Genomic DNA, 26,423 nt, shown 5'->3' with positions numbered 1-26,423 from the left:
TGTTACCAGATGTGTTGGGCCGGTGATCTAATGGCGACCGCTCTGCTCAGCCGTGTGGGACAGCTTGGTCCAACCTTTGGTCCCGATTTCTGCGTTTGGCGTGCTGCAGAAGTTACACATTCTGTCTTGGATGAAAAGAGCACCAGACATCACTCCAAAGAAAACCCTTGGAGAGGGGCACGCTGCACCCTTCGAAAACATATTAAACTGGTCCTGAAAGAGAATTCCAACCAAACAAATTAGAGGTTAAATGTCGAATTTAGCTGAAGACCGCAAGTCTCTGGGGTAGGGCCTGTGTGTGCTCACACATGCACTGTCTAGCACAGTGGTACCCTTGATTCTGACTGGGGCCTCTGGACGTTACAGCTACATAAATATAAAATAAATGCCAACTTTTGACAAAATGATGCTGTAATTAGATCTGAACAAGAGACCAGAGGTGACAATGAGTATCGCTGAAATACAGGCCAAATGTTCGTGAAGAAGGGGAAAGCATGTGACAGGATGTACCGCGTGCAAAAAGGGAAGATAAAAAAAAACATACAGGATGCAAGAGCTCGAGGAAAACGATTCTAGAAGAGGACACCAAAAACACACCATTGATTGATAAGGGATACTCAAGGGAAACTAAAGACAAAAGAAGAGGAGAAAATGACTGGTGAGGAGAGAACAGCAAATGTTCTCTCTCAAGGACGTACGGGGAACATTAATTACAGTCTGAGACCATGTATCCAGAGTGCCCAGCTTTACTAGCAGTGCTAAAAGAATTCAGGTAGTGAAGCCCAGCAGTCTTAGTCTTACATCAGGAACAAAGACAGAAAGGGTATGAAGGGCAGGGGAGAAGTTAAAGCCTAAAAGAGATGGCAAGAGGGTAAAGCAGGAGATGTGGCAAGAATCACACATGTAACCAGCAAGAGACAGATCAAGACAAAACAGTCCACAGGAGTTTCTACATTAAAAAAGAATTGGAAAAGCTGAAACTAACAGGCAAAAATGGCACAAACCAGAAGAGCTGTAGATTTATTCAAGACATTGTCTGTGACCGGTGAGGATTTTGTGGATTTAAATCTCATTGTTGGATACTCAATTCATAGTAATGAAGAGGTGGGATTTTGATCTGAAGAGCCCACAACATACCTTTCTACCATGATAACTGACATAAATGGGAGTCAACTGTGAGAAAGATTTTAGTGTCACTGGGATTCAATATTAATTCAGCAGAGGTGAGGCAGAAGTGGTCATTAATTTACATGAACCCATGTTTATAAAACAGTTATGAACATATCCAAAGGAATGGGGAAGATTAAGACAAGGATAAATTCATAGCTTGGTTCAAGGCATTCATCCCAGAGACTAGACTGTCCCTACAGATTGCATGCATAGCATCTATGTCTGAATCACCGCATTTTGGATAAATAGTAATTGCTTGGACAATTTTTGGAAAATATAAATCTCTACCTATAAGCGTTGACTATTTTCCCTCTCAAGATCTTGAAAATTAAATCCATACAGCAGCATGCGCTAAAGATCTCCCCAGTTTCAAGGAAACAGTAGATAAAACACAAAAAGCCTATTAACTCCTGCCTCTTCTTATGAATGTAGAGAAAAATGCTCAGTTCTCTTTCAACAAGAAACAGTCTCATGGAATTGCAACAGGATTAAAGAACTGGAGCACAGCTCATCCATAATGCATCAACATCTGTGGCATTTGATAGCGTCAGGAGGGACATCAGATTTTGATAAGAACAACAGTCCTATTGAAGGTTGATAGTTAATAAAAAATTGTACCCTTGTGCTACTATAAATTATTGACTCTAGAGAGCTGGAAAAAAGGATGCAGATCTATAAATAATTTACCTTTTTTTATTCCAAATGAAGATGGAATTTTATGCACCACTTATTACCAGCACTGGAAGTGCAAAACCCGTGCATTCCACTGTCTCAGGGGGAGATGAAACCTCCAGATCTTTAAAGCAATACACAGACTTTGTTGGCTTTAACTGGAGGCATGTGACCAAAACCCTTTACCACTCTTTAAAAACATGTGTTAATTGAAGTGCCTCATAAGCAAATCTAGGGAAATGTGGTCTGTAACTGGTTAACAGACTGTACTCAAGGAGTAATTATCAATGGTTTACTGTCAAATTGAAAGGACATTTCTAGTGGAATTTCACAGGGGTATGTTCTGGGTCTGGTACTGTTCAATGTTTTCATTAATTACTTGGATAATGGAGTGTAGAGTGTGCTTATTACATTTGCAGATGACACCAAGCTGGGAGGTCTTGCAAGCACCTTGGAGAATAGAATTAGAAATTCAAAATGACCTTGAGAAATTGGAGAACTGGCCTGAAATCAACAAGATGAAATTCAATAAAGACAAGTGTAAAGTATTTCACAACTATAAAATGGGGAATAACTAGCTAGATGGTAGTACTGCTGAAAAGGATCTGGGGGTTATAGTGGATTACAAGTGGAATATGAGTCAACAATGTGATGTAGTTGCAAAAAAGGCTAATAGCATTCTGTGATGTATTAACATAAGTGTCATATGTAATACACGGGAAGTAATTGTCCCACTCTACTCTACAGTGGTGAGGCCTCAGCTGGAGTATTGTGTCCAGTTCTGGGCACCACACTACAGGAAGGATGTGGATAAACTGGAGTGTCCAGAAGACAGCAACAAAAATGATAAAAGGTTTAGAAACCCTGACCTATGAGGAAGGGTTAAAAAACTGGGCATGTTTAGTCTTGAGAAAAGAGATTGAGGGTGGGCTTGATAAGAGTCTTTAAATATATTAAGGGCTGCTATAAAGAGAATGGTGATCAATGTTCTCTGGGTCCACTGAAGGTAGGACAAGAAGTCATGGGCTTAATCTGCAGCAAGGGACATTTAGGTTAGATATTAGGAAAACCTTTCTAACTAAAAGGATAGTTAAGCACTGAAAGAAGTTTCTAAGGGAGGTTGTGGAATCCCTGTCATTGGAGGGTTTTTTAAGAACAGGCAGGACAAACACCGGGTAAGGATGGTCTAGTTCACTTGGTCCTGGTTAAGCACAGGGGCTGGACTAGATGACCCCTACATTTCTATGAATCTGAGATTTAGAATGAGGCTGGGACTGCCGGGGCAGGAATGTTTAATAGGCACATGAAGGCTATGGAAACCTATCCTTGCTTTCAGATACTATTAACAAGGCCACAGCTTGGTGATTCTGAAATGCATTACCAAGTGGGCCTCTTTATTTCATGAGCTTCACTCAACCACACAAACTCCCATGTCTCTTGTTGCTATCCAGCAACACGTCAATCACATTCTCTTGCTTGAAACAAATTGCTCACGTGAATGGAAATAAAAGATGCAGCAAACGACTACAAGGCTAGCCCAGTTACAGGTGAACAAAGGTAACTTGCCAAGTGTCCAGATACAGTACTTTCTGGATTTGAATACCGCAGGGGCAGGACTGCAGTAGCACTCCCAATGAAGCTGTACTGGCAGAGGTGTCCTGAAGCAGCTGACAACATCTGTCCCCACCCTACCGCATGCTACTATGTCTCATACATTCATGACAACAAGGCCAATTTACAAATTGTTTTAAGAGCTATTTATTTCTAATGCAGCTACTGAGGACAACCCGGTGCTATTGAAGACTGAGGTTTGCATGCTTTGCTTCTCTGGTCATGTTGCAAGCAGCTTTATAGTTATGCAAATCATTAAACACCCCCTAATGAGGAACTGCACCATCATTTGTTTTCTTTCCACATCCCATCCTAGTCATTGTTTTAACCATGGTCATCTTGGATTATCACAATATACAGCTCTGAATCAAACCAAAATTGTTAAACAGATTGTTATAAAGAGAAGGTGATAAATTGTTCTCCTTAACCACGGAGGACAGGACAAGAAGTCATGGGCTTAAATTGCAGCAGGGGAGATTTAGGTTGGACACTAGGAAAAACTTCCTGTCAGGGTAGTTAAGCACTGGAACAAATTACCTGGGGAGTTGTGGAATCTCGGTCATTGGAGGTTCTTAAGAACAAGTTAGACAAACCCCTGTCAGGGATGGTCTAGACAATACTTAGTCCTGCCTCAGTGCCAGGGACTGGACTAATTGGCCTGTCAAGATCCCTGCCAGTCTCATTTCTATGAAAAATCCTGTTACAGGCTCTCAGAAAAGGTGAAAGGATTGAATGAAGCTGGGGAGCTGTCCAAGGTGCTGTATTTCCTTATCTCAGTCCCTGGAACAGAGGGGTGGAAATTGCAAAGTACAGAACAGCTCAATGCTAGAATATCGGCTCTACTTGCCCCCGAAATTGTCTTATGGTAAGAGCCATTTCCTTTGTTTATCTTTCCCTTCTGTCCAGTAGCAGAGTCACTGTCTCTTATGAAAAGGTTAAATTGAGCATGCTGCCTATTCCTTCATAGGGCCACAGCACATTAACGCTTCCATCAGAATCAGATTACATAGCATTTCTTTCTGATTGAAAGACTAAATAAAACCTGAAGGCACATTAAAATGATTAAGCTGTACATTGCTTTAGTGACACAGATATGAAGTCTGTTCTACAGATGGGTAAATTGAAGCACATTGATAAAGTAACTTACCCAAGGTCATACAGTGAATCAGTGGAAGAGACACAAATAAACTCTGACTCCTAATCCTCTGCTATATCGTACTGCCTCCCCGGTCACAACTACCTCTACTACAAAGTACTTACTGCTGATCTCTCCTTTCCCAGGAGTCTTCATGGATTAGTATAAGAAAAGCAGACGCCTTGTACCCTACTGGGCAAGCCCATAGGCCATTTGGGTGAGGGTGTGTGTGAAGTTTTAAGATATTCCCACTGGACGTGCATTACTACATTTATGAAGATAACCAAGAGTTTAGAATGAAATTGAAACTTGGAAGAATTAGTTTTGCAGTAGGGGGTCTCGTTTTAATATGACACACACAAACATAGGCACATGACATCTACACGAAACAACCTCTGTCACAGAAGAGGTGTCTTGGACATACAGGAGAGAAATAGCAAGTGACAAAACAAACGAGGGGTGATTAAGTATAATCTTAATTTAGTGCAGTGCTGCACTTCAGGGCAATGATTAGCTGTGCAAAATCTACCTTTTCTACACACAGAGGTTTTCTGTCACATCCCATGGCTCACTTATCCTGTTTGAGAAAGTAGTTCAAGGTATTACTGGCAACAATGTGGGTTTTGTTTTTAAACAGAAGTAACAGTGTTATCTGGCTCTCTAGAGAACCCAACAACAATTCCTATTGCCTGCCAGCAAGGATCCATTATTTGCAAGAACATCTTCATTTAAACGGCTGTAAAAATACAGTCGTTTCATTGGCAGTCTCTGGCTGGAGGAACGTTAACGTTGCTTAACTTTTAATCAATCAGGTCCTTTACAAGAGAAAATAAAGCTATTTTTTAAGTTCTGCTACATCAGTGTTCAAACAGGCGATCACACCGACTGCCACGATGCACTTCTAAGGCCAGGTGGCAGAGGTTTGTGCCCCAAGATGAGAGGTGGATCTGAATCTCCATAGCCGGGGAAGCTGAGTTAGCCGAATTAAAGCAAGTGCTAAAAGGGACAGCATGCCCGGCTCTCTCTAATCCCTTTTGGCTATGGACAGGTTTTCCTCCAGTGCTCTGCACAAACATGAGAAGTAGCAGGCAACAGCCTGCTGGCTAGGTGTTACATTGTGCATTCAAATGAAAAGGATAGATACAGGCAGTGACTCAAAGGAGCAGACCATTTTTATCACTCTGACAGGTAGTCTCAGATGGATGGCAGGACTAGTTGGCATTTATGTGAAAGCTAAGCTTATGCCCGGGGGCCTCTGCCAGGTGGGGGGGAGGGGGAGAGAGGGGAAGCAGACAGACCTGCACTCCTAGGTAGAAGAAAATCAGCTTAGGGAAAAAACACCATCACAAGAACTAAGAATTTCCTGCAGAAAACAGTGTGAAACAGAGTGAAATGAAAAAAATGAATCCATAGTGTCTAAACATCAGTGGGGATGGGGAAGGAGGGAATGTGTTAAACTGTGGATGGAGGAGGTCATTAAGTTTCCATTAAATGATACATTTTCTGAATTCTCGTGTGAGCTGATGACCTCCCAAGCATCTAAAAAGTAGAGGATTTTCCTAGACTTCTTGAGTTGCTATTGATTACCTCTTGGAGAAAAAATTCAGAGGATTTTGAACCAGTCCTACATAGATAGGATTTTTCAGATGTTTTGGTACATGTATCTGCAGTTTAATGCCTAAATGAGCACCAACGCCTGTGTTGGCGTAAACGCTTTATAGTATTGGGTCACAGAAGCCTTTTAGCTCACCTTGAAATGAGGAAAATGCTTACTCCCACCGCCTGAAACCCCGTCAAAGCAGCCACCATCACTATACTGAAGTGATTCGAATGTAAATGCTCACAGCAAAAAGGAGAATGGACCAAATTTGCGTTTGTGGGAGAAAGCACATGCATGGCTGTCACATTTTGTTACACTGTCTACTTCAGTAACCAACACCATTCGCTTCTGGTGTGAGATGACAACAAATTACACAAGTCTTCAACGCAGTATGGCAACTAACAAGGCCAGTGCAATTTTAGTCACAGATGTGGAGGAATCCTGTGGACCTTGTTACCAGAAAAATACTGACAAATTAGAGGGGATTCAGAGAACAAACGAGTATGGGGCTAGAGAGGCTGAGAAGGAAGGAACTATGTCCGTAGTGCTGGCCTAGAGAGAACTAAAAGGGTAGGGATAAAAGTAATCGGGGTTTAAACATCAAGAAGGGAGAGGAACTATTTAGAGTGGAACAAATGGGTATAAATAGGAGGAAGCGTGTCCATTTCTGCTGTATATGTGGAAACACTTCCAGTCGGGCTATAGGAAGGGATAAAAGTCCTATTGCTTGGGACAAGATGGAGAAAAACATTAGAACGTTTATTCTAGGTAACAATCCTGCACTGGTAGGGAGATGGACTGGATGACGTAAGTCTTGTCCACCTCTTAAAACTGAGGTGTAGGCAGCCTGGGACTCTTATAGGGAAACAAAAAAAAAAGCACCATCATTTAGAATTCTAATTTATTATTAAATTACATAACAAAGCTTTTTTATACAGACAGAAAATGCACATTAGGTGAGAACAAAAATAATTACAGGTACAATAAAATAGTTAGGTTTCAAGAAGCCATTTGAAAAGCAAACGAATTAGAAAGTGCAAATGGAAAAGAACATACATGGGGCTGGGTTGGTATTTTCCATGAGAAAGAACAACCGTTAGTCTGGACAGAGTGTGACTGGAACGGCTTCCCGCTCTCTGAATGGTGGGCAGACCAACAGCTGACTCATTCAAAGCTGAAAGCTTCCCACTGCAGGCATGAGCCGAGAGACAGGGCACAAGGAGCAGATGTCTCCATGGCTCAGCTTTCTCTGAAGTTGTCTTTCGATGTATTCTGCACATTGTTACGAAACTCTGCAGGGAAGGGAGCAGATGTAACACCAACTGTGTCACTTTCTAAAGGAGGGAATCATTCTGAAACCCTTTGGAACAAAGCCTGTGTCCTCCTTCCCTGCCCTGAGTGTTAGTTGAAAACAATAGGAAAAAAATCCTGTTGTGCATCAAGGGTGCTTGGGAAGCAACTTTTAGTTACTTTAGTAGTTTAACTGTGCTGGCTAAATTAGCTACATAGCCAAAAGTGCTAGGCCAGCCGTTGCCCCCTGTGCAGGAATTCTCAGGGTTCCTTGAGGAATGAAGCCCTGGCAGTTGAACTATCAATGCATGTCTCACACCTACACGCTGCCTACACATCTACTTTTGCCTTTTTATTTTCAACACCCAGTGAAGAACTTTATGTTCTGCACATTCTGATTTTGCTGGGCCCTTCAAAAGAGGACTTTTGCACGGAGCTGAAGAAAAGCATTGCTTGGTTATCTAACGGGGCGGTGTGAATTCCTAACTGAATTCAGAACTCTATGCCCAGAAGTTCCTAAATTTGCCAGGGATTAATTGAAGAATGAAAGTGCTGTGTTTTCCATTACAACCTCTCAACAGCAGGCAGACTCAAAAGCACCGTCCTGTCTTATTAATGAAGAGGGATCTGGTGAACATTCTACTGGTCCCAGAGACAGGCTGAGGGAATAAAATAAACCCTTTGTGCAGCCTTACTTTGCACTCTCTCTCTCTCTCTCTCTCTCTCGTGAAGGATACAGAATAGTGATCAATAGTATTGCAGGAACAGCAGTCTGGTACTGAGGTTGCCAAGCACAGCATCAACAGGCAACACTCATTTGGCATAAAAACGCCTATAACATTTTCAGGGAATTCATCGCTGTGCATCCTACTTACGGGCAGGATTTTACCAGGATTGCTGCTCGGGTGGCTGGAGTCTGAAAAATCATGCTGCAACTTTTAGCCAGAAAGTGGGCCAGGAGACTGAAGAGGAAGAAATGTTCCTGTGTTTATTTGGGGCTGGGTAAAAGAGGGCAGAAGAGCTCTTTCTGGAGTTTGAGGAGAACTGATGGCTTACCAGACAGCTTTACAACAGGTGGTTGGTCACTGACAAACAGCACATGGAAAGAAGTGATAGTAGAGCCCCCGCAGGTCAATGTGTTTCCCCTCTGAGAGGCGATGGAGACTGAGAAGCAACTTGAAAGTGATCTAAGCTTGTTTTTGTGCTTTGGCCACAACTTCTCCCTACAGCTCCTGCTGGTGGATAAACAGGAAGGCAACACTTCCAGTGTCACTGATGGGACTACTGAGGAGCCCCACCTCCAAGACAGGCGCCTCTAACTGGCCTTGAGAACCAGAAAGGCAGAGAAGTGCTGGACACAACAAAAAAATATGGAAATACATTTTGCAATAGGAGGCAGGTGAACAAGCTGCAAAGAGAGGAGCAGTGGGTCAGAGACTCCGGATTAAATCTTAAATCAGCCCACTGTTTTCTGTTTACTCTCCCTTATTTTAAGGTCCATTGTCCCTAATTATAGAGCTATGCTAGAAAGAGATTCATGGCATTTAGCAAGTCTCTCCCCCAGGCCAGCCATTCTATCCATTTTAGAGAGATGCTGGATGCCTGCTTGTGTCAGGTACATGGCTGACAGTAGCTCACGAAAGGGCAATTCTGCTAGGATAATTAAATATATTTGATACAAACCCCTCTCAACACCGGCACCAAATCAAAGTCACTGAGCAGTTGCCAACCACTGAAATGCCACCTCCAATATTGACCCCTCATTTTCAAAGGGAATTCATCATATTTCTACTCCTTTATGCCCTATAACATATCAGCTCCTCCACAGTCCTAACAAATTCATTGATATTTGCTACAATCTGCACATTTTCATAGCTTTTTTTAAATACACGGTAAGATTAAATAATGCACCAAATCAATTAAGCTAATTAAAAAGACTGGTCATCAGATTAAATAAATGAATTTATTTATGATTTGCAGGTCTTATAATTGCCAACTACATAGCAACCAAATCCTATAAACCCTAATGGAGCATAACTGCCAGTCAGGGCCCTTTGAAAAATCAAAGAAAATAAAGTATCAGGGGAGAAGAGATTTGATATATAGAGATTCATTAATAAATTTCCTTTATCCTTCAGTCTTTATCAAGAAAAAAACCTAATGAGCACTTCATTTCAAAACCAGGGATATTCCCCAATCAACCAAACGACCATCCCTTATTTAAAAAGGCAAACCTTAATTTTACTAGCATTAATTGCAAGTGCCTTCTAATCCCAAAAATAACCGACAAAACGAGTCTTTGTAGCCTGTTTGGCACAAAGAGGGTATTCTGCACATAAGCCTTTTTCAAGTCCAAATGAACAATACAGTTTATACAACTGTGTGGTTTCATACACACACTACACAGGCACAATTCTTTACTCCCTCCAACAGGGTACTGCACATACACTATAAAAGCAGTAATAAAAGGAATTATAACTTGTGGCCTGTCTTCTTCTAGCACAAAGGAGGACCTGGAGACAAGGGAAGGTCTCTGGACCGCCTCTGGCAACTACGATTAATGGGAAGACGCATTAAATTTGGGAGTGTTGTAAGTCAGTTGTGCAAATAGTTAATGAAGTTCTTCAAAAAAAGGCCAGTGCCTCAGAGTTTTGCTAGTTATCGTTATAAGACAGGCGAAGATGGCATAGAACAACTGGAAAGGGGAGAGAACCTGTAATTTGTAGATTTGCTATATCAAAGACATTCCTGACATTAGATTTCTTAACAGATATTCATCTGCAGAGACAAACCCAACAGGTTTTGCTAACAATCTAAAATCTCTGCTGTGTTTGGACAATGAACAATTGAAAAAAATAGTTATGTACATGTGTTTTTCAGATACTAGAGAAGAAACGTAATTGCATATTCAGCCACTCATTCATTTAACTCTACTATGAGGAGCTACGTATTTAACAATTTTGCACACAGATACATTGGCAATCAGGCTTAACCGATGTATTTTCCCTTTCCAATGTACAGGTTAGACTCCATCCTACTTACAGTGTAAAAATATTAATGCTATTAGAATACCTTTCATCTAAATTAAAATAGACTTTTGAAACTATTATGTTTTTATGAAGCCTTTTGTGATATCAGCCAAAACCAAAATATTTACACCCAAAAGATTACTTTCAGGTGAAAGCGTGTTTGGTCACTTTAAATGACTTAATACTACGGTAAAACTGAGAGGATACTATGCTCCCTTTTTCCAAAGCAGGACTGCAAATATTTCCTGGAGTCCCCTTAAAGCCACAAAAAACCTTGTAAGTGCTCCTCAGATAGCAGTTCAGACATCTTCTGTGCAAAAAGTGAATTCAACAATCCTTATCTGTCTCAGGAATTTGTGGGAAGGAGCACAGTTTTCACAGCACAAGTTAAGTAGAAATGACTCGCAATAGCTCAATCATGAGTAAAAAACTTAGAGGTTGTATTCAGTAACAAACCAACCTGATGGCTTAAAGCTGCAATATCCTTATTATAGGGCAAAAATATCTAGTCCTGTACTTGACCGTCAGGGGAAACTGACTTCCTGAAGAAATTCCACCTAAGAGAAGCTTAACAATTGTTTCACTTAACAGCCAATGACAGATTTCATTACCATCATCAAGTAGGGAAGATTCTCTACTGAGTCTCATAAATGTTGTATATTACTTACCTTGTAGTGAGACGGGGGATTAAAAAAAATATTTAAGCAAAATTTGACCAAAGAAAAAGAAATAGTTTTGGCAGGGGAGGAGAAATACTGCAGCTTCAGCTCAAAACCAGTGTTGTAAAGTCTGCCACCATAAACCTTAGACATCATGCTGATATTCCAGCCATCATGTGCAGGCTGTTTATCAGGTCTACTGACTTCCCCCACCCACTTCTCCTTGATGGGTTGGGAGCAGATAAGGTTATCAGAGTCTATGGAGAATGTCCGTCAATGGAAAGCGTATAGCAGCAATAAGATGGTACAGATGCCAATAACGCCACCCAGGATGAGAGAGTCCCGTCGCTTCCGTAGGTTGATCCTTTGAATCAGATTGTTCACTGCGGGAAACCGATCTTTGGGGGTCTGAGTTAAGGTCATATTAGCAAGCAGCATCAAAACTGGGGAGAGCCCAGATCTATACACAGACATGAGCAGCAAAGCAAAGAGTTCAGAACTAATCACAAACCCAAGAAAACAGATGTGACAAAAAGGCCTTATGGCTAGTTAGCAAGATTACAATTTTACTTCATTAATAAACAGTGGGAGGAAGAGGGTAACAGAAAAGCGTAAAGTTGGTGTTTATGCAGAAGCCTATATGTAATCCAGCATGAAATCTGGGATAGCTGAATACAAAAGGTTGTGAAATTTATTTAGCAGAACACTAGTAATGGTAACGGGAACAACGGATGGTGTTTGGCTACAGAAATAGTTCCTATCCCCCAGATGAAGACTGTTTACTGCATGGCATAGAGGGAAGAACTGCCCTCACTGTAAAATACGGAGATTTATTTAATGTATAAAAATGAGATCTGCAACAAGTTCGCAAGTTTCAGAGTTTTGTCTTTGCACCCACGAATCTCTTAAGGCTAACGTTTATTGAGCTGCTTTTGTTCTTGCCAGTCACTAAAAAAACAGTCTAATTAAATTTATGTCTCATCAAGCTACATATCTCCAGGACATATCTTCTGTCTAATCAAATGAGGCTAATGCCCCTCGTTGTGCTGCTACAATGGAGAAGAAGAAATAGTAGGAAAAATGGTAAACATGCATGACTTCACAATCCAGCACATTCTTTAGCCTGGAGCATGAAATGGGGGAGATGAAATGAACAAACTAAAAACTTAAAATCAAGAGGTCTGAGTGACACAAGGGGCTCTTCAAGTCATGGAAACATTTTGCTCTGCACTACAGCCATGACACATCCACATCAAACTGCAGCCATTTGTCCCTGAAAGTAAAATGCCAGGAAAACAATAAAATACAATAATACTTCTAGCAGAGTGTATGTAGTTGGAGTATGTTAGATTTTGTTGTTGTAGATCTCTAAATGAAGCTTAAATGTTGGCTTATATTTAGTATTCAAAGTTGCATTTAAAAAACCCAACAGCTAAGTTTATCACACTGTTAATCCGAGCAAGACATCTTATTGATGGAGTGGGCCAGGCATAATGCTCAGCAGACGTATGATGACTGTGTTATATTGCCATTGCCTGTTAAAATACGTTGAAGCCCAAATTTGCAGAATGAATTGTGTCGAGATAGCTTCTTCCTGAAGGCACTCGCAGCACAGCTCTTTCAGAAAGGATACTGGCCAAGGTGTTCATTTTGCTTTGTATTGACTTCAATATCCCTCTCTGCGAAGTCATATTTTCTTTTGTTGCCATGGCAATGCTGGAGGAGGAAAAAAAGAATGGATCAAATCGCTGGTACTAAAAATAACCTGGAAGCTGAAACAACGGAAAAGCAAAGTGTGCAAAACTCCTTCAGATGAATGGGATGTAGCTACCTTCCAGAGATCACATTTTCTCCACTAATCTTCAACGATTAGCCTGTTGCCACTTTTCCTTTTAATAAGCTATGAGCAGGCAAAAGCGTGCAACTTTGGTAACAGTGCAGATTATTAGAACAAACAAAATAAAACAAAAAAGATGAGACAACATTAGAGACAAGCCTAGAAACATTCTTATGGCAGAGATCCTAGAATCAGGAGTTTGGTTGAACTGTGAGGATCCACATGTTTGTTTCGCTCAAGACAGCGCCTGAAAGCCTTGTTTGATACACTATGGTGTGATGGATATAAAAATAATTGAGTAAATGAGAGTTCAATCAATCATAATTAAAAGGTTTAGAACAATGTGAAAAAGTGAACTTTCTAATGGAGAGATGATCAAAGTGCAGCCTGAGGTCAAATACAGCCAATGGAACTCTACAAGGATCACACGGAGTTTCTATAGCAGCTATGTTCTATGACAGTGCTGCCATCTATTCTATTTCACGCAAGGTAGCTGCAGTCCTCAGGCTCCTGGTAAGTGGGCAATGAAGGCTCATCAGTTGGGCTAAGCTTGTCCACTCTGGTTCTAATTTATCTTTTACTAGTGAGTTAGAATGGAGGGTTTTCCTCATCAGCTGGAGTAGAAAGAGATGCCACATAGTTAGATTACCCCAAAACACTCAATTTGTTTCCATCATGTCACCAAATTCCCTTAAAATACTTGCCCTTGCTGAGACCTCTATCCATGAGCCAGCCAGCTCACGTAATTCTAATCATACAATGCCGTTTTAGCACTAGATGCAGCAGCTACACATTATATTTTACAAACATACAAGAGTATGGTCTAGATCAGAGGTTCTCAAACTTGGAGTCGGGACCCCTCAGAGGGTCATGAGGTTATCACCTGGGGAGTCGCGAGCTGTCAACCTCCACCTCAAACCCTGCTTTGCCACCATCATTTATAATGGTGTTAAATATATAAAAAAGTGTTTTTAATTTATAAGGGGGGGGGTCACACTCAGAGGCTTGTGTGTGAAAGAGATCACTGGTACAGAAGTTTGAGACCCACTGGTCTAGATGATACTAAAATAACTTTTCATAACAAAAGTACATGTTTCTATTTCAAATCTCATTCATTCTGGAAAAGTCAGGCACACCTCCTTCCCCCCTCAATGATCAAGAACACTGTAAATAATCAGGCAATTAAAGATGCTGACAAGGCATTTCAGAAAAGTTTTTTGAAAATTTGGTTTCTATTCTGTTATAGGACAAGGAGATGAAACAGAAAACGAATAGGCAGTCTATTACTTACAACTGCAACTCAAGTTTTATTTAGCTGACCTGAATGGAATGGCTCTCTCAAGACAAACATTTAAGCTCAGTTACACCTGGGGGAAATAGAAAGATGTGAGAGCTGTGGCTCGTGGAGACCTAGCGTGTTTAATAAAGAACAGGGAAGAGAAAAGGACAACATAACTAGAGAAGTACCCGTCTCCTTGGCTGGTGAAGGTTTCAAGAACACACAGAGCATACGCCATATATACCAATATGACTGGATAATAGCTGAGGATGCAACCCTTACATTTCTGTTGACTAAACCCACACGAGGAGCATAAAGGTTTAAAAATCAAACGGGTCCTGATACAGTTTGAGGTTTAGATTGTCTGAGAAGTTTTGTTTTGGAGGGGCAAAAGATGAAATATTTTACAAGCATTACAACATAAAATAGGGCCACAGGAGAACAAGTTCAATGCTGCCCTTCTCAGAGGGGGAAAACCCACATTGTTAGAAAGAGCTCTCTCTCGCTGAAGATAGAGGCAGACCCCCAACCTTTTCAAAATATTTTTAACTTGCTGAGCCCGACATGTCTTTATACAGGAGTCCCTGCTAATTCTCTGAACACTGATCTAATGTCAGCAAGAATGAAGAGTCAGGAATGCATTGGAGATAAAAGCCCAACTCTCTTTCCCAGGTCCCATGGTATATTGCTAATGTTGCATTTTGTTGATAACCACAACATTGTTAAAATAGGGTCAGTTATGACCAAACTTCGTTGGTTATGTCTATGCAGCACTTGGAACCCCAGGAGTGAGCCTGTGCGCCTGGATTGAGAGTCTTGGGTTGGTAGGGTTCACGCGAGTGCTCTAAAAATAGCTGCGTAACACCTCTTAGAAGTTGCGGCTCGGGCTCTGAAGCCTAAGGAGAGGGTGGGCTTCGGGGCCTGAGCTCCAGCTGGAACTGAAACGTCCATATGCTGTCCATACAGCTGTTTTTAGAGCGCTAGCGCGAACCCGTTGGCCTGGGCTGAGAGCTTGCTCACATGGACTCCAAGATGCTGAGCAGACATAACCTTTGATGCTGGAAATGTTTGGCTCTCAAGAGCAGGTTTGTAACAAAAAGGAATTCATTTCGTTTCAGGAAGTTGGGCTGATCTGCACATAAAAACTCATACTACTACAACTATATCAGAATAGTTAATGCCATTCAATCATCCTGGGGTAGGTGCAGCTAACCAGTATAGAAGTGCTAATATTGGTATAGCATATTGCTGTACCGGAAGAGGAAGAAGCTCTCTTTGTATACAGCACCTTTATACTGATGTAACTGCACCCATACTAAGAGTTTTACCCATAACACTATTTTGGTGAAAAATAATCACTCTACCAACAAAATCGTTACACGGGGAGACTTTTCAAGTGCAGAACAGGCCTTTCTTGATCTCTTTAAATGTGACCATACATTTTATGGGAACCTGAAACCAGAATAATTAGCAAGGTAGCAATAAAGGTCCTTGAAACAAGACAGTCACCTTGGGACAAAACAGTTCTGGATCATCCTAAGGCACAATATTGCTTTGCTGCGCCTCTGTGACACTACAATCAGCAGTAGCAACGCGGAAGGGAAGATGGACAGAATGGCCAAGTCCAACAGTTGTCTTTGGAGAGCAGTAGCAGAGTCAATACCAAAAATCACTTGTATTTCACTAGGGGAACAAACACACACTGGGTCAATTGGTCCCTAAAACACCTCCCTGTAGCATGACACTGCTTTTGGCTTCTTCCACTTTCTCCTCTACCTTTTCCACTCCAAGAAGCCCTTTTTGCTCGTAACTTCACCCTCTCTCTCACATGCCATGCATCCTCCCTCCCCTACTTTAAAAAAAATCTGAACTGTATCATTGATCTCTTAGGAGACTCTTTTCCAACTCTCATGCCTCCTCTTATTTTGTTTTTTGTTCATACTCAATTGGAAACCCTTAGGGGCAATGCCTAACCTACCTGAGAGTTTGTAAAGTATCATGCTCATCTACAGAGCTATAAGAGTAGACCAGAACATTACTATTAATATTAAACAACAGTACTTTTGGGAAGGCGAAGTGAAACAACCCAACAGCAGTGTTTGGAGGAACATGAAGTAAAAGAAACCATCAACGGCTTCCAATATCATTGTGGAGTCATGGTATCATCTTGTGTCTTTATGGAGAATGTTAGCCTTTCCCCCCCGAAGCTCCTTACAGTTAATTCTTCTGAATAATATGTATTGACAGAGTAGATCAATAAATTATTTCACTTTAGAGTTCCATTAGCACTAGAATCAAGTTGAAAGCTTACTGGTCAATTGGGAGCTGATCAATCATCAATATTTATAAACAGTTTAGTGACAAGCATGTGTATTAAACTCATATTTCCAAATGACAACTCCATAAAAGCAGACTAACATTCAATATCCACGTTGAAGTTTAAAAAATTCTTTAAGAGAATTGAAAGTCATCAGGGTAGAACTAACAAAAGCCTTAAAGCAATTCCTGTCTCCAATGGACTATTTTGCTTTTGTCAATCATCTTCAGCATTCTTTTTTATATATTCATGTCAGATCAGCATAAAACAAAAATTGCAGGCTACTTGGAGAAGCAGTAGGTATTTCCAGGCATCTCCCTTATGATCTCATCAGATCTTATAAGCTAAGCAAGGCCAGGATGGCTTCAGCACTTGCATGGAAGACAAAGACAAAGCACGTTGCTATTGAACAGAGGTGGTGTTGGTAGCTTTGTAGGCAGAACACTTGTTCAGTAGAGATTTGGAAGAAATGTCTTAGCATGGTGATAGTAGGCAATACCTTGATGGAGGAACCATCTTTCAAAGGAGATGTAAAACCAAGGTTCTGACCACCATTAAACATCCCAAAGTCATTTTATATAAAAGTGAAGTGTTAACCCCAGCATCCTGCTCAAATTGAAATTGGGGTAATGAAATTCTGCCTACCAGAAGTTCCAATTGGCTGTGATACTTTTGGCTTCCTGTCTTAAAATGTTCTATAGTGTTGGTGTGCACTATTAACACCTACCCTATGTCACCCCCAGAGGTGGTTGACGTGATTCCTATAGTTTGAAAAGTGCTTTGAAATGATAGGAGCTATATAAATGCAAGGTATTCTGAGGCAAAGGGGAGAAAATTAATGCTATCAGTCCAAAGAGCCGTCATCATCAATCTGACCAACGCTTGTTTTTCAAGGGCTTGTCTGACTCAGGTAACTAATGTCCTTCACGTCTACAGGAAGAGCAGAGGGAGGTCACATATAGAAAACTGGTCTAGGAGTCTTTCTGTGAACAACAGAAAACATACCACATGGCAAATCTGTTTGTTTCCATGGGTACCTGAACTAACTTAGCCCAGTGAAAGAGAATGATTAATCTTTATAGTGGATATCCCTTTCATGTCGAAAATTAACATGGAAGGGAAAGAGAAACAAGCTACAGCAATCTGTCTTTATCCCAATACTACATAAGAATGTGGTAAAGGATGTTCAACAAAAGGTATTAACAGAAATTCTCAACAGGGCATCAACAGCTGAGTACAGAAAAGAAGCAGCAAGTTATCATCCAATGCTAAAAAAAGTTTGGAAATAAAAATTGGATGCATGTCAGGCAATATTACATGTCAAATCACATGTCATTTGTAAGATCATTTATATACATTTGTAACTAATGTGACAAAGTTCCTCCTCTATCTTGGTGGGTCCTGCGCTTTTTGGCGGATTTTCTTGCCTCAGAGATTCACCATGTGGGTTGGGGAACAGCCCAGAGACCTTCCCCTCTGGAAGAACCCACAGTCCAGGTCAATTGGGAAGTTTGGGGGGAACCCGGGGCCGCCCTCTACTCAGGGTTCCAGCCCAGGGCCCTGTGGACTGTAGCTGTCTATAGTGCTTCCTGTAACACCTACATGACATGCTATATGCATCCGAAGAAGTGGGCTGTAGTCCACGAAAGCTTATGCTCTAATAAATTTGTTAGTCTCTAAGGTGCCACAAGTACTCCTGTTCTTCTTTTTGCGGATACAGACTAACACGGCTGTTACTCTGAAACCTGCATGACAGCTACAACTCCCTGGGCTACTTCCCCATGGCCTCCTCCAAACACCTTCCTTATTCTCACCACAGGACCTTCCTCCTGGTGTCTGATAACGCTTGTGCTCCTCAGCCCTCCAGCAGCACACCCTCTCACTCTCAGCTCCTCGCGCCTCTTGTTCCCAGCTCCTCACATTCTCGCACTACAAACTGAAGTGAGCTCCTTTTAAAACCCAGGTGCCCTGATTAGCCTGCCTTAATCGATTCTAGCAGCTTCTTCTTAATCGGTTCCAGGTGTCCTAATTAGCCTGTCTGCCTTAACTGGTTCTAGCAGGTTCCTGATTACTCTAGTGCATCCCCTGCTCTGGTCACTCAGGGAACAGAAAACTACTCATCCAGTGACCAGTATAATTTGCCCTCTACCAGACTCTTGTACCCCACTGGTCTGGGTCTGTCACACTAAGTACAAAAGTTTTTCCTCCCTAGTGTTTTGAGGTTATAATATCAACAGAAGACCCTAGAAAAGTAATTAGCTACTGAGGAAAGCTTCCAGGGAATTTTGGATTACTGGGCGATGTATAATTCAGTAACTGTAGGTAGGTAGGTAGCTCGGTAACTGTAGGTAAGATTTCACTACTGCACACAGGAAACTTTGTCTAAGAATTTCAGCTTCAGACCTATGCACTGGTTTCATAGTTAATTGTTCAGACAGAATCCTCATGCAGCAGCAAATCACCTTTTTGCATTAAGCTATGTATTTTCTTACAACACATCTAATGATTCATTAAAGCAGCCTTCAAGGTATTGAAGAAGAGATGAGAGATGACTGCCAGGAGATAGAGTGCTGCTGAGCTATCGACAAGGTGCCCTGGGGAAATAATTATGAGACTTTATTATGGAATGGAGGATTTCATGTTTTAACATCCAATGAGAGAAGCAGCCTACTTTATAAGTGAGGGAATCAAAAGCTGGTAAACTTTAAAGTTTACAGATTAAGAACTTAGAACTTTCACAAAATATAGGGCACCTAGACAACTTCTACTGAAATATTCGCAGGAAAGAAAATGTTGGGTGAGCCCAATTTTAAAATTGCAGTATAAAGGTGCATAACCAAATATTCCTGAATAGTTAAATGGGATTTCAACTACCTGGAGAGGGTGGGGGCGGGAAAATAAGAATTCATCTACAAAGCATTTGCTTATCCTTCATGCATAATTTGAATGTGTAAAATGTGAGTTAATTTAACTAAGCTCTTACCCTTTGGAAAACAAAATATTCTTAGCTGAAAATGCAAAGAATTATTAAAATGAAACAAGGTGACCTTTTGGGGACCTAGCTTCTCAACAATGAGATCACAGGTTCTTAAACCACATTGCCTGGCAGGGGAGGTCAATTTTAAGGGGGGAGGGGAAGAAGAGCTCAACAATGTAGGTTTTCAGCAAGCTTTGTTAATGACATGTCATCAGTTGGTGATTTGGCTTTCATTCAGAACAGCGAGTACTGGATTATCTTCAAACTGCAACAAGTAATGAATCATGCATAAATTATACTCAAACATGCAAACAAAATGTTAGGATGTATTAAGAATATGATGCAAATGTTATACTGAAATCACATTATGCCTTTATATACATTGATGGTGCACCCTCATCTGGAGTGGTGAGTTCTGTTCTGGTCATCCTGGCTCATAAAAGATATAGCAGAAATAAAAGGTTATGTTCTTTAGTTAAAAATCAATTAAAAGTGTGTCCTTTAAGAAATTAAGCATCTGTGTCATACTGAGAGTACCTACCTCTGCCTTGTAGTGAGACCATGAAAGGGAAACAAAATGAAAACTATGGTGCCTTTAAAAATAATTTTATCTAATCTGAACTACAAATACTAAAATTCATAATTGTAAGACTATTGCACAGCATCACTTCAAGGCAGAGTTAAGTACACTGAGTGCCTTTCCATAGCTTAAAGGAATCCAAATACGTTAAGCGTAACCTTAACTCTGAATTTATTGGATTTGTAATAAACATTATAGGGAGACTGTAATTATCCCAAAATGGTTACAGACCTGTACTCTCGACTTGAACTCCCATTTTAACTTTTTTTTTTTGGTTCTGAGATAGAGGGCCTCGTACTTTGGGACAGAAGGCAGCCCCTAGCTGATCGAGGCAAGGAAGAAACATCCCTTATGGGCTGGTTATTTCATACTTGTCCACCATGGCATTTCCCGCACCTTCCTCTGAAGCATCTGGCACTGGCCACTGTCAGAAAATGAATACTACACGACATGGATGTTTGGTCTGATCTGGTATGGAAATTTCTACAGACAAAACAAGCTTCCAGATCTGAACTTTTTTTTTTTTTTTTTTTTTTTAAAGAGAAACTGAATTTTGTTGCGGGAACATTAAAAATATGTTGAGTATATACTTTCCGTCACATAAGAGTTACTTGGTTGTCCTCCATCAGTCACAGGAACATAAGGAGGAAACAGCTAGTAAGTTTCTTTTAGAATACGCTAGTTATCTGAGTTCTGGGAGAACCAAGATCCAATATCCCTGGTCTCTGCTGGAAGCCCTGCCACTCAGCCTTCTCTCTTGAAATAGAATATATTTAACTGCATAGTGGCAGATGAATTTTATGGTTTTGAAAGTTAGTTTCTGCTTCTTTAACTCTCCTTGGTTTCTTTTGCATGCTTTAGTGTCTAAATAGGAATGATCCATGATGGCATCATAATCTGATGTATCAAGTGCAGGGCTCCAAGCCAAGTACTAATGTTAAATACATTTAAGAGTCACTTCTGAGAAGGCCATAAATGTCACTCTACTTCAACAGAAATGGACTCACACACACATGTATTGTAAAGGGTTCTGAGATGGAAAACAGTTTTCAAATCTAGATTCTTACAAGCACTCAAATTTTCTTCTTGCTACATGCCCAGCAAAGCGTTTGGCAGAATCAGTCTTAAAGACTGTTTCAGAACAGATGGAATCTTAGTTTGACAGTTCCAGTACTGAAGGGATGCACTGTAATCAGCAGCCTAAGAGCCAGTGCATGCATACACACAGACAACCCCCCAAAGCCCCTACCCTTTGCCCCCTCCTCCCTAGGAGTAACAGTGAAGTCCCCACTTCAGGAGGGAAGGAAGTGGCTGGGAACAAACCTTCAGACACTTGCCAGGTTTGAAAACTTATACAACCAGAGCGAAACAGTGTTTTCTTAAGGGCATTAAGGGGCACTGTGTTTTTGGGCGAGACCCTAAACCAAGGTCCTCTCCACCAAGTCATTACAAATCCTTACAACTTTTCATAAGTGGAGGGTGTGACATTGTTATTAAAATATGACCATGTATATCGGCATACAACTGCAACAAATCTTGTACAAAGTATGTCACGTAAGGGGTCAATGGAAAAAAGTTATGATTTGCTGAATATGACTGTCCTATTTGTATGCATGTATCATCTTAAGTTATGAATATTGACTGTATACCAATATTTCAAACAGTGTTTGCTCCTGTGGTAACACCCACAAGGTAGTTAAGTTTACATCCTGTCAGGCCAGCACATTGTGAATGGACTATTCAAGTTGATGGCCCATTAAAGAACACTTAGCTCATACAACAGACATGGAAGAAGCTTATCCCTGCCTGATGGACCTTCCTGAGGATGCTTCAGCCAGAATATGGGTAATGGTTGCTCCTGAGTCACTGAAGCATGCAAGGTCACGTGACTAGTTCATGTGACTCTGGACTCCATCTTGTAACTGGACTTTTCACAAACTAAAACAGAGTTTTCCCTCCACATGGGAGAAAGCATAGGCACTGGAAGCATCTCCATTTTGCCTCTTCCTTGCTCTGATCTCTGGACTATGGACTTACACTAAGAGGAGCACTACAGTCAATGGACTGGGGACCTTCCAATCTTTTGGATGTTACCAAGACCAAGACATTATAAGCTAGCAGTTTATTCCATCGCTGCTACAAACCTAATACAAGAACTTTGCAATGAGCACATGTATTTGATTCCTTTGACCATTTTAACTCTCTCCTCTTTTCTCTTATAAACAGGGTGACCAGATGTCCCGATTTTATAAGGACAGTCCTGGTTTTTGGGTCTCTTTCTTATATAGGCTCCTATTACCCCCAACCCCCGTCCCGATTTTTCACATTTGCTGTCTGGTCACCCTACTTCTAAATAAACAGCTAGATATTTGATACTAAAGGACTGTCAACAGCGTGATTATTGGATAAGATCTGAGTTATATATTGACTTGGGTATGTGGCTTGTCCTTTGGGATCAGAAGAACCCTTTGGTTGATTAAATTAGTTTTAAATAAACCACTCATCATTAAGTCTAGTGTCTGGGTGGCGAAACAAGGGCTGGGATACCTCAGGAGACTGTATTTCTGACTTCTTGTTAGTCAGTGTGAGAAGACAGAAGTTCACTTTTGTTGTTGGTTTGGTATATCTTATGGAAGAATAACCACCAGTCTAGGGGAGAGTCTGTCCTATTTCTCAGCAGTTTGTCCTGAACCTGGCATCCTCAGCTGTGACCCACTGAGACACAATGACAGAGGGGTAGTCCAGATTCCTGTTCAGGTAACTATCTTCTGCCCTGGATCGTAACATTTCCCACTTCACTTCCTTAACTGTTGTGTAGCGAGGCTCTGCACAGAGTAACTGACATTTCTTTTCAGAGGTGGGGCTCATGATCTCCGTATAGAATTTGTATGTCGCTTTGGGTTCTTTCGGAATAAAAAGGTGCTACAGAAATAAACAACATTTGTTTCCAGCAATGAATGCATCCAAATGGAGTCAAACTCACACACACAGCTACAATTTAATGCAGGGCCTATGAGGAGCAATTGTTTTTACTGAATGTTAAGCTGTGTTTTTTTGCCAGCCATATATGTAGGAGTTTCATTGCTATGTGAAACATACCAAAACGCCTACTTCTTGCTCTGTCAGTTGAGGCTGCAGACAAATCTATATTGATGTGACACTAAAACAAAGTTCCAAAGGAGCAAGACATGCTTTTAAAACCAAATAGTTGATGTTCTACTGGAACACTTCATTATCTGCTATGAACTCAGATCCTCTCACTTGTTACATTTAACTTTATCATAACATACACGAAGCAGAGGTTGTTTTGCAGGAAGCGGCCTTTTAAACTCTAGTATTAAACTACTGTGACAATTTTGGGTGGGTCACTTTTTCCAACATGTTTTGTTTGCCACCTTTCTAACGGGTACAAACAAGGATGAAAAACAAAGGAACATCTGTCTCCCCACTTCCCCCCAAAAGATTTTGCCAACAATTTTCTGTCGTGCCTCTTATTACTGAAGCTAAAACTCAAATAAGATCTTCCTCCGTTGCCATCCACCATATTCTGCAATGAAGTCAAAGTTTAATGTAAGCGGAGTATTGCCAACCGCAAAAGTTCAAAAACAATGTCCAAAAAGATGATATTGGCCCCCAAATCATGATATTTTTATAAATAGATTAAGTCATGTTTTTTGGTCTGTCTCCTGATTTTTGACTTCTCCTGCTGTGGAATGCTGGGCGTCATGCTTCTCTTGGCTCTGAGAACAGATTGTCATCTAGCGGTTACAGACACCATAGCCAATGTAACAATGCCCCTGTTTGGGTCACCTATTGCCAGTGAACCTGGCACCAATGGATGAGAAAGCATGATTCTCTATCACTTGAGCTAAAGAACCATATCTCCTAGCATGGAAGCAGTACTAGAGCATAAACCTTTGAATGTGACAGAGCCACTAGAGGGTGACAGAGTCACACTCAATTAGCACAGATTACAGAAAAATCTAATATACCATGTTCCTTTGGAAAGACTGCAAGGCAGAGTGGATGAGCCTTGGCCCTGTTATATCAGAGAACGTTTACAGCCAAGGGATGTTCTGTTAAGAGGGGAGGGGAACATTTTCCTTCTCTCTGTCCCATTGAATAAGTCACTCTATGTCTAGACAGAAGTCAATGTATCGCTGAAGTAAACAAACTGTATTGACAAAAAGAACAGGAGTACTTGTGGCACCTTAGAGTTTGTTAGTCTCTAAGGTGCCACAAGTACTCCTGTTCTTTTTGCGGATACAGACTAACACGGCTGCTACTCTGAAAACTGTATTGACAATCACCACCAGAACGGAGGGACTTTTTGCAAAATCCTAAGAGAAATACTAAATTAAAGGTATCTATGGAACTTTCTACTAATCATTAGTCGGACAGAGCTTGCAGTCTGATGTATGCTCCAAACAATACTCCACAAAACTATGTTTCAAAAAGTATTGTAGAACTGATGAATGAAATTGTTTTTAATTGTTCACTTTATTAATGTAACTTAAGTAAAGTTTTATGAATGAAACAATATTCATTCATAAAACCGGTTACCCCAATAACTGGCTAATTAACAATTAAAATGCTTGTTAAGAGCCATAGCTGTTCAGCCAGCTGCCTTTGTAAGTTTCACTATCAATCCAATTCCTGCTTAAATCACTGAGACTTGCACTGTTTCAGTATTGTAATTTCTGTTTACCATTTATTACACTTGCCTACAGTGTAACTTCTGTTCACTGTTTGCCATCCATTATACTTGTCTATATTGTAACTTCTGTTCACTGTTTGCCATATTGTAATTCAAACCCCATTTTAAAAAGCTTACTCCATTTTGTAAGGGCTTGCTGCAACCTTCATTTTTGCAAACCCTGCTGTAATCTTATTAGTTTAGTTTAGATGTGTGAATGAGGTATGTATGGATGATGGACTCAACCTCCAGCCCCAGCCTGTCCTGATTAAATAGAGTTAAACACCAATGGCTGAAGATGCAGACAAGAGCCCTAACAAAGTAAAAAGAATCCACCCTAAAAAGAAAAGGTACAATAGAAGGAAGATCAAAGCCCGGTCCAAGGCTGAAAGTCATGTCTGCAATTGATGGGTGATCAATCACCAAACCTGAAGGCAGTGTGACACAGCAAAACCTATAGACTCTGGATTCAAACTAAAGCCTACAAAAAAGATGGGTGAGATGGAAAACTTTGGAGGAGGGTAACATTCTGCTGCCAACATGGAAGGGTATCGGTGCATGCCCAACAGAGACCCAGATCGTCCTTGTGCCCGGCTTTCCTGGCCAGTTAGCCACCACAAGCTACGAACCCAAGCTGCAAACTCAAGCCACAGACTCAAGCAGGACTGGTAACTATGCAGCAGCTGCAGAACATCTGATGGATGTGTGTAAGTGTGTGTGTAAGTGTGTGTGTAAGTGTGTGTGTAAGTGTGTGTGTAAGTGTGTGTGTAAGTGTGTAAGTGTGTGTGTGTGTGTGTAAGTGTGTGTGTGTGTGTGTAAGTGTGTATATATATAGGTATTAGGTATAATGTGTGTGTGTATAAGGATTAAGATATTAGTTATTGGTCATAAATCAAATTGTTATCGTAATAAATGTGGCATCTTTATCTTGTCCCCTTTAATAAGATCCTGCTAGTTTTTATTGGTATAACAGTATCTATGGTAAGTGAAAAATACAGTCACTAGTAAGCCATTGCTTCCTATTTTGAGAAAATGACAAAGTTTGAAAGTGGAGAAGAAAATCCGAGATCACTAAATACATGTTTAAATACAGACAGACATTTATGTCTAAATCTGCCCAAGGCAAGTGAACACTGCCCCCCAAAGAACTGCCGTGCCAGGCATCACATCCCACACATCTCTGGGCAGAAATATGCTGCTTTAGAAAACCTTGTGTCACGTAAGAGCTTTTAACAATTTTTGTACAAATGGATGGGGAGTTTCTGAAATGCTCAGACCGCCTGGGGGAAGCTATACCTCCATTAGTCACAGGCCCAGCACAAGCACAGCAGAGACCATGACCCCCCTCCCCTATCCATTCCTGTGGAGGGACCATACAAGGGAGTTCACTCTCTGGGCTTATTGACTCCTTAACGTCTCTGCTGAGACTGCCAACCAGGGGGACAGTTAGTGCTAGCTGTGTTGGGTAATGTGGCCATCTGCCCACTGGTAATAGGCCTGAGGTCATCAACAAAGGCCCCCCAACAATCACAAAGGGCACTTTCCAATGTTTCTATGTTGGCTGCTTAGTA

General features: G+C 41.0%; 1 protein-coding gene across 2 annotated transcripts in view; it reads right to left on the bottom strand.

Annotated features, from left to right (window-relative positions):
- Positions 1–7,072: 7,072 nt before the first annotated feature.
- GOSR1 (golgi SNAP receptor complex member 1) overlaps positions 7,073–26,423 on the bottom strand; it is a 61,428-nt gene continuing 42,077 nt past the window's right edge. For both annotated transcript variants that reach the window (XM_054008144.1, XM_054008143.1), the window contains exons 8-9: positions 12,800–12,882; positions 7,073–11,564 (exon numbers count right to left, since the gene is read on the bottom strand). In XM_054008144.1, coding sequence (XP_053864119.1) covers positions 11,440–11,564; positions 12,800–12,882 — 208 coding nt within the window. In that variant the 3' untranslated portion in view covers positions 7,073–11,439. The remainder of the gene's footprint in view (positions 11,565–12,799; positions 12,883–26,423) is intronic.

The sequence above is a fragment of the Malaclemys terrapin genome, chromosome 18, assembly GCF_027887155.1.
Source record: "Malaclemys terrapin pileata isolate rMalTer1 chromosome 18, rMalTer1.hap1, whole genome shotgun sequence".
Lineage (NCBI taxonomy): Eukaryota > Metazoa > Chordata > Testudines > Emydidae > Malaclemys > Malaclemys terrapin.
Note: the sequence above shows the minus strand (reverse complement) of the source record. Positions and strands in the feature narration are given on the sequence as shown.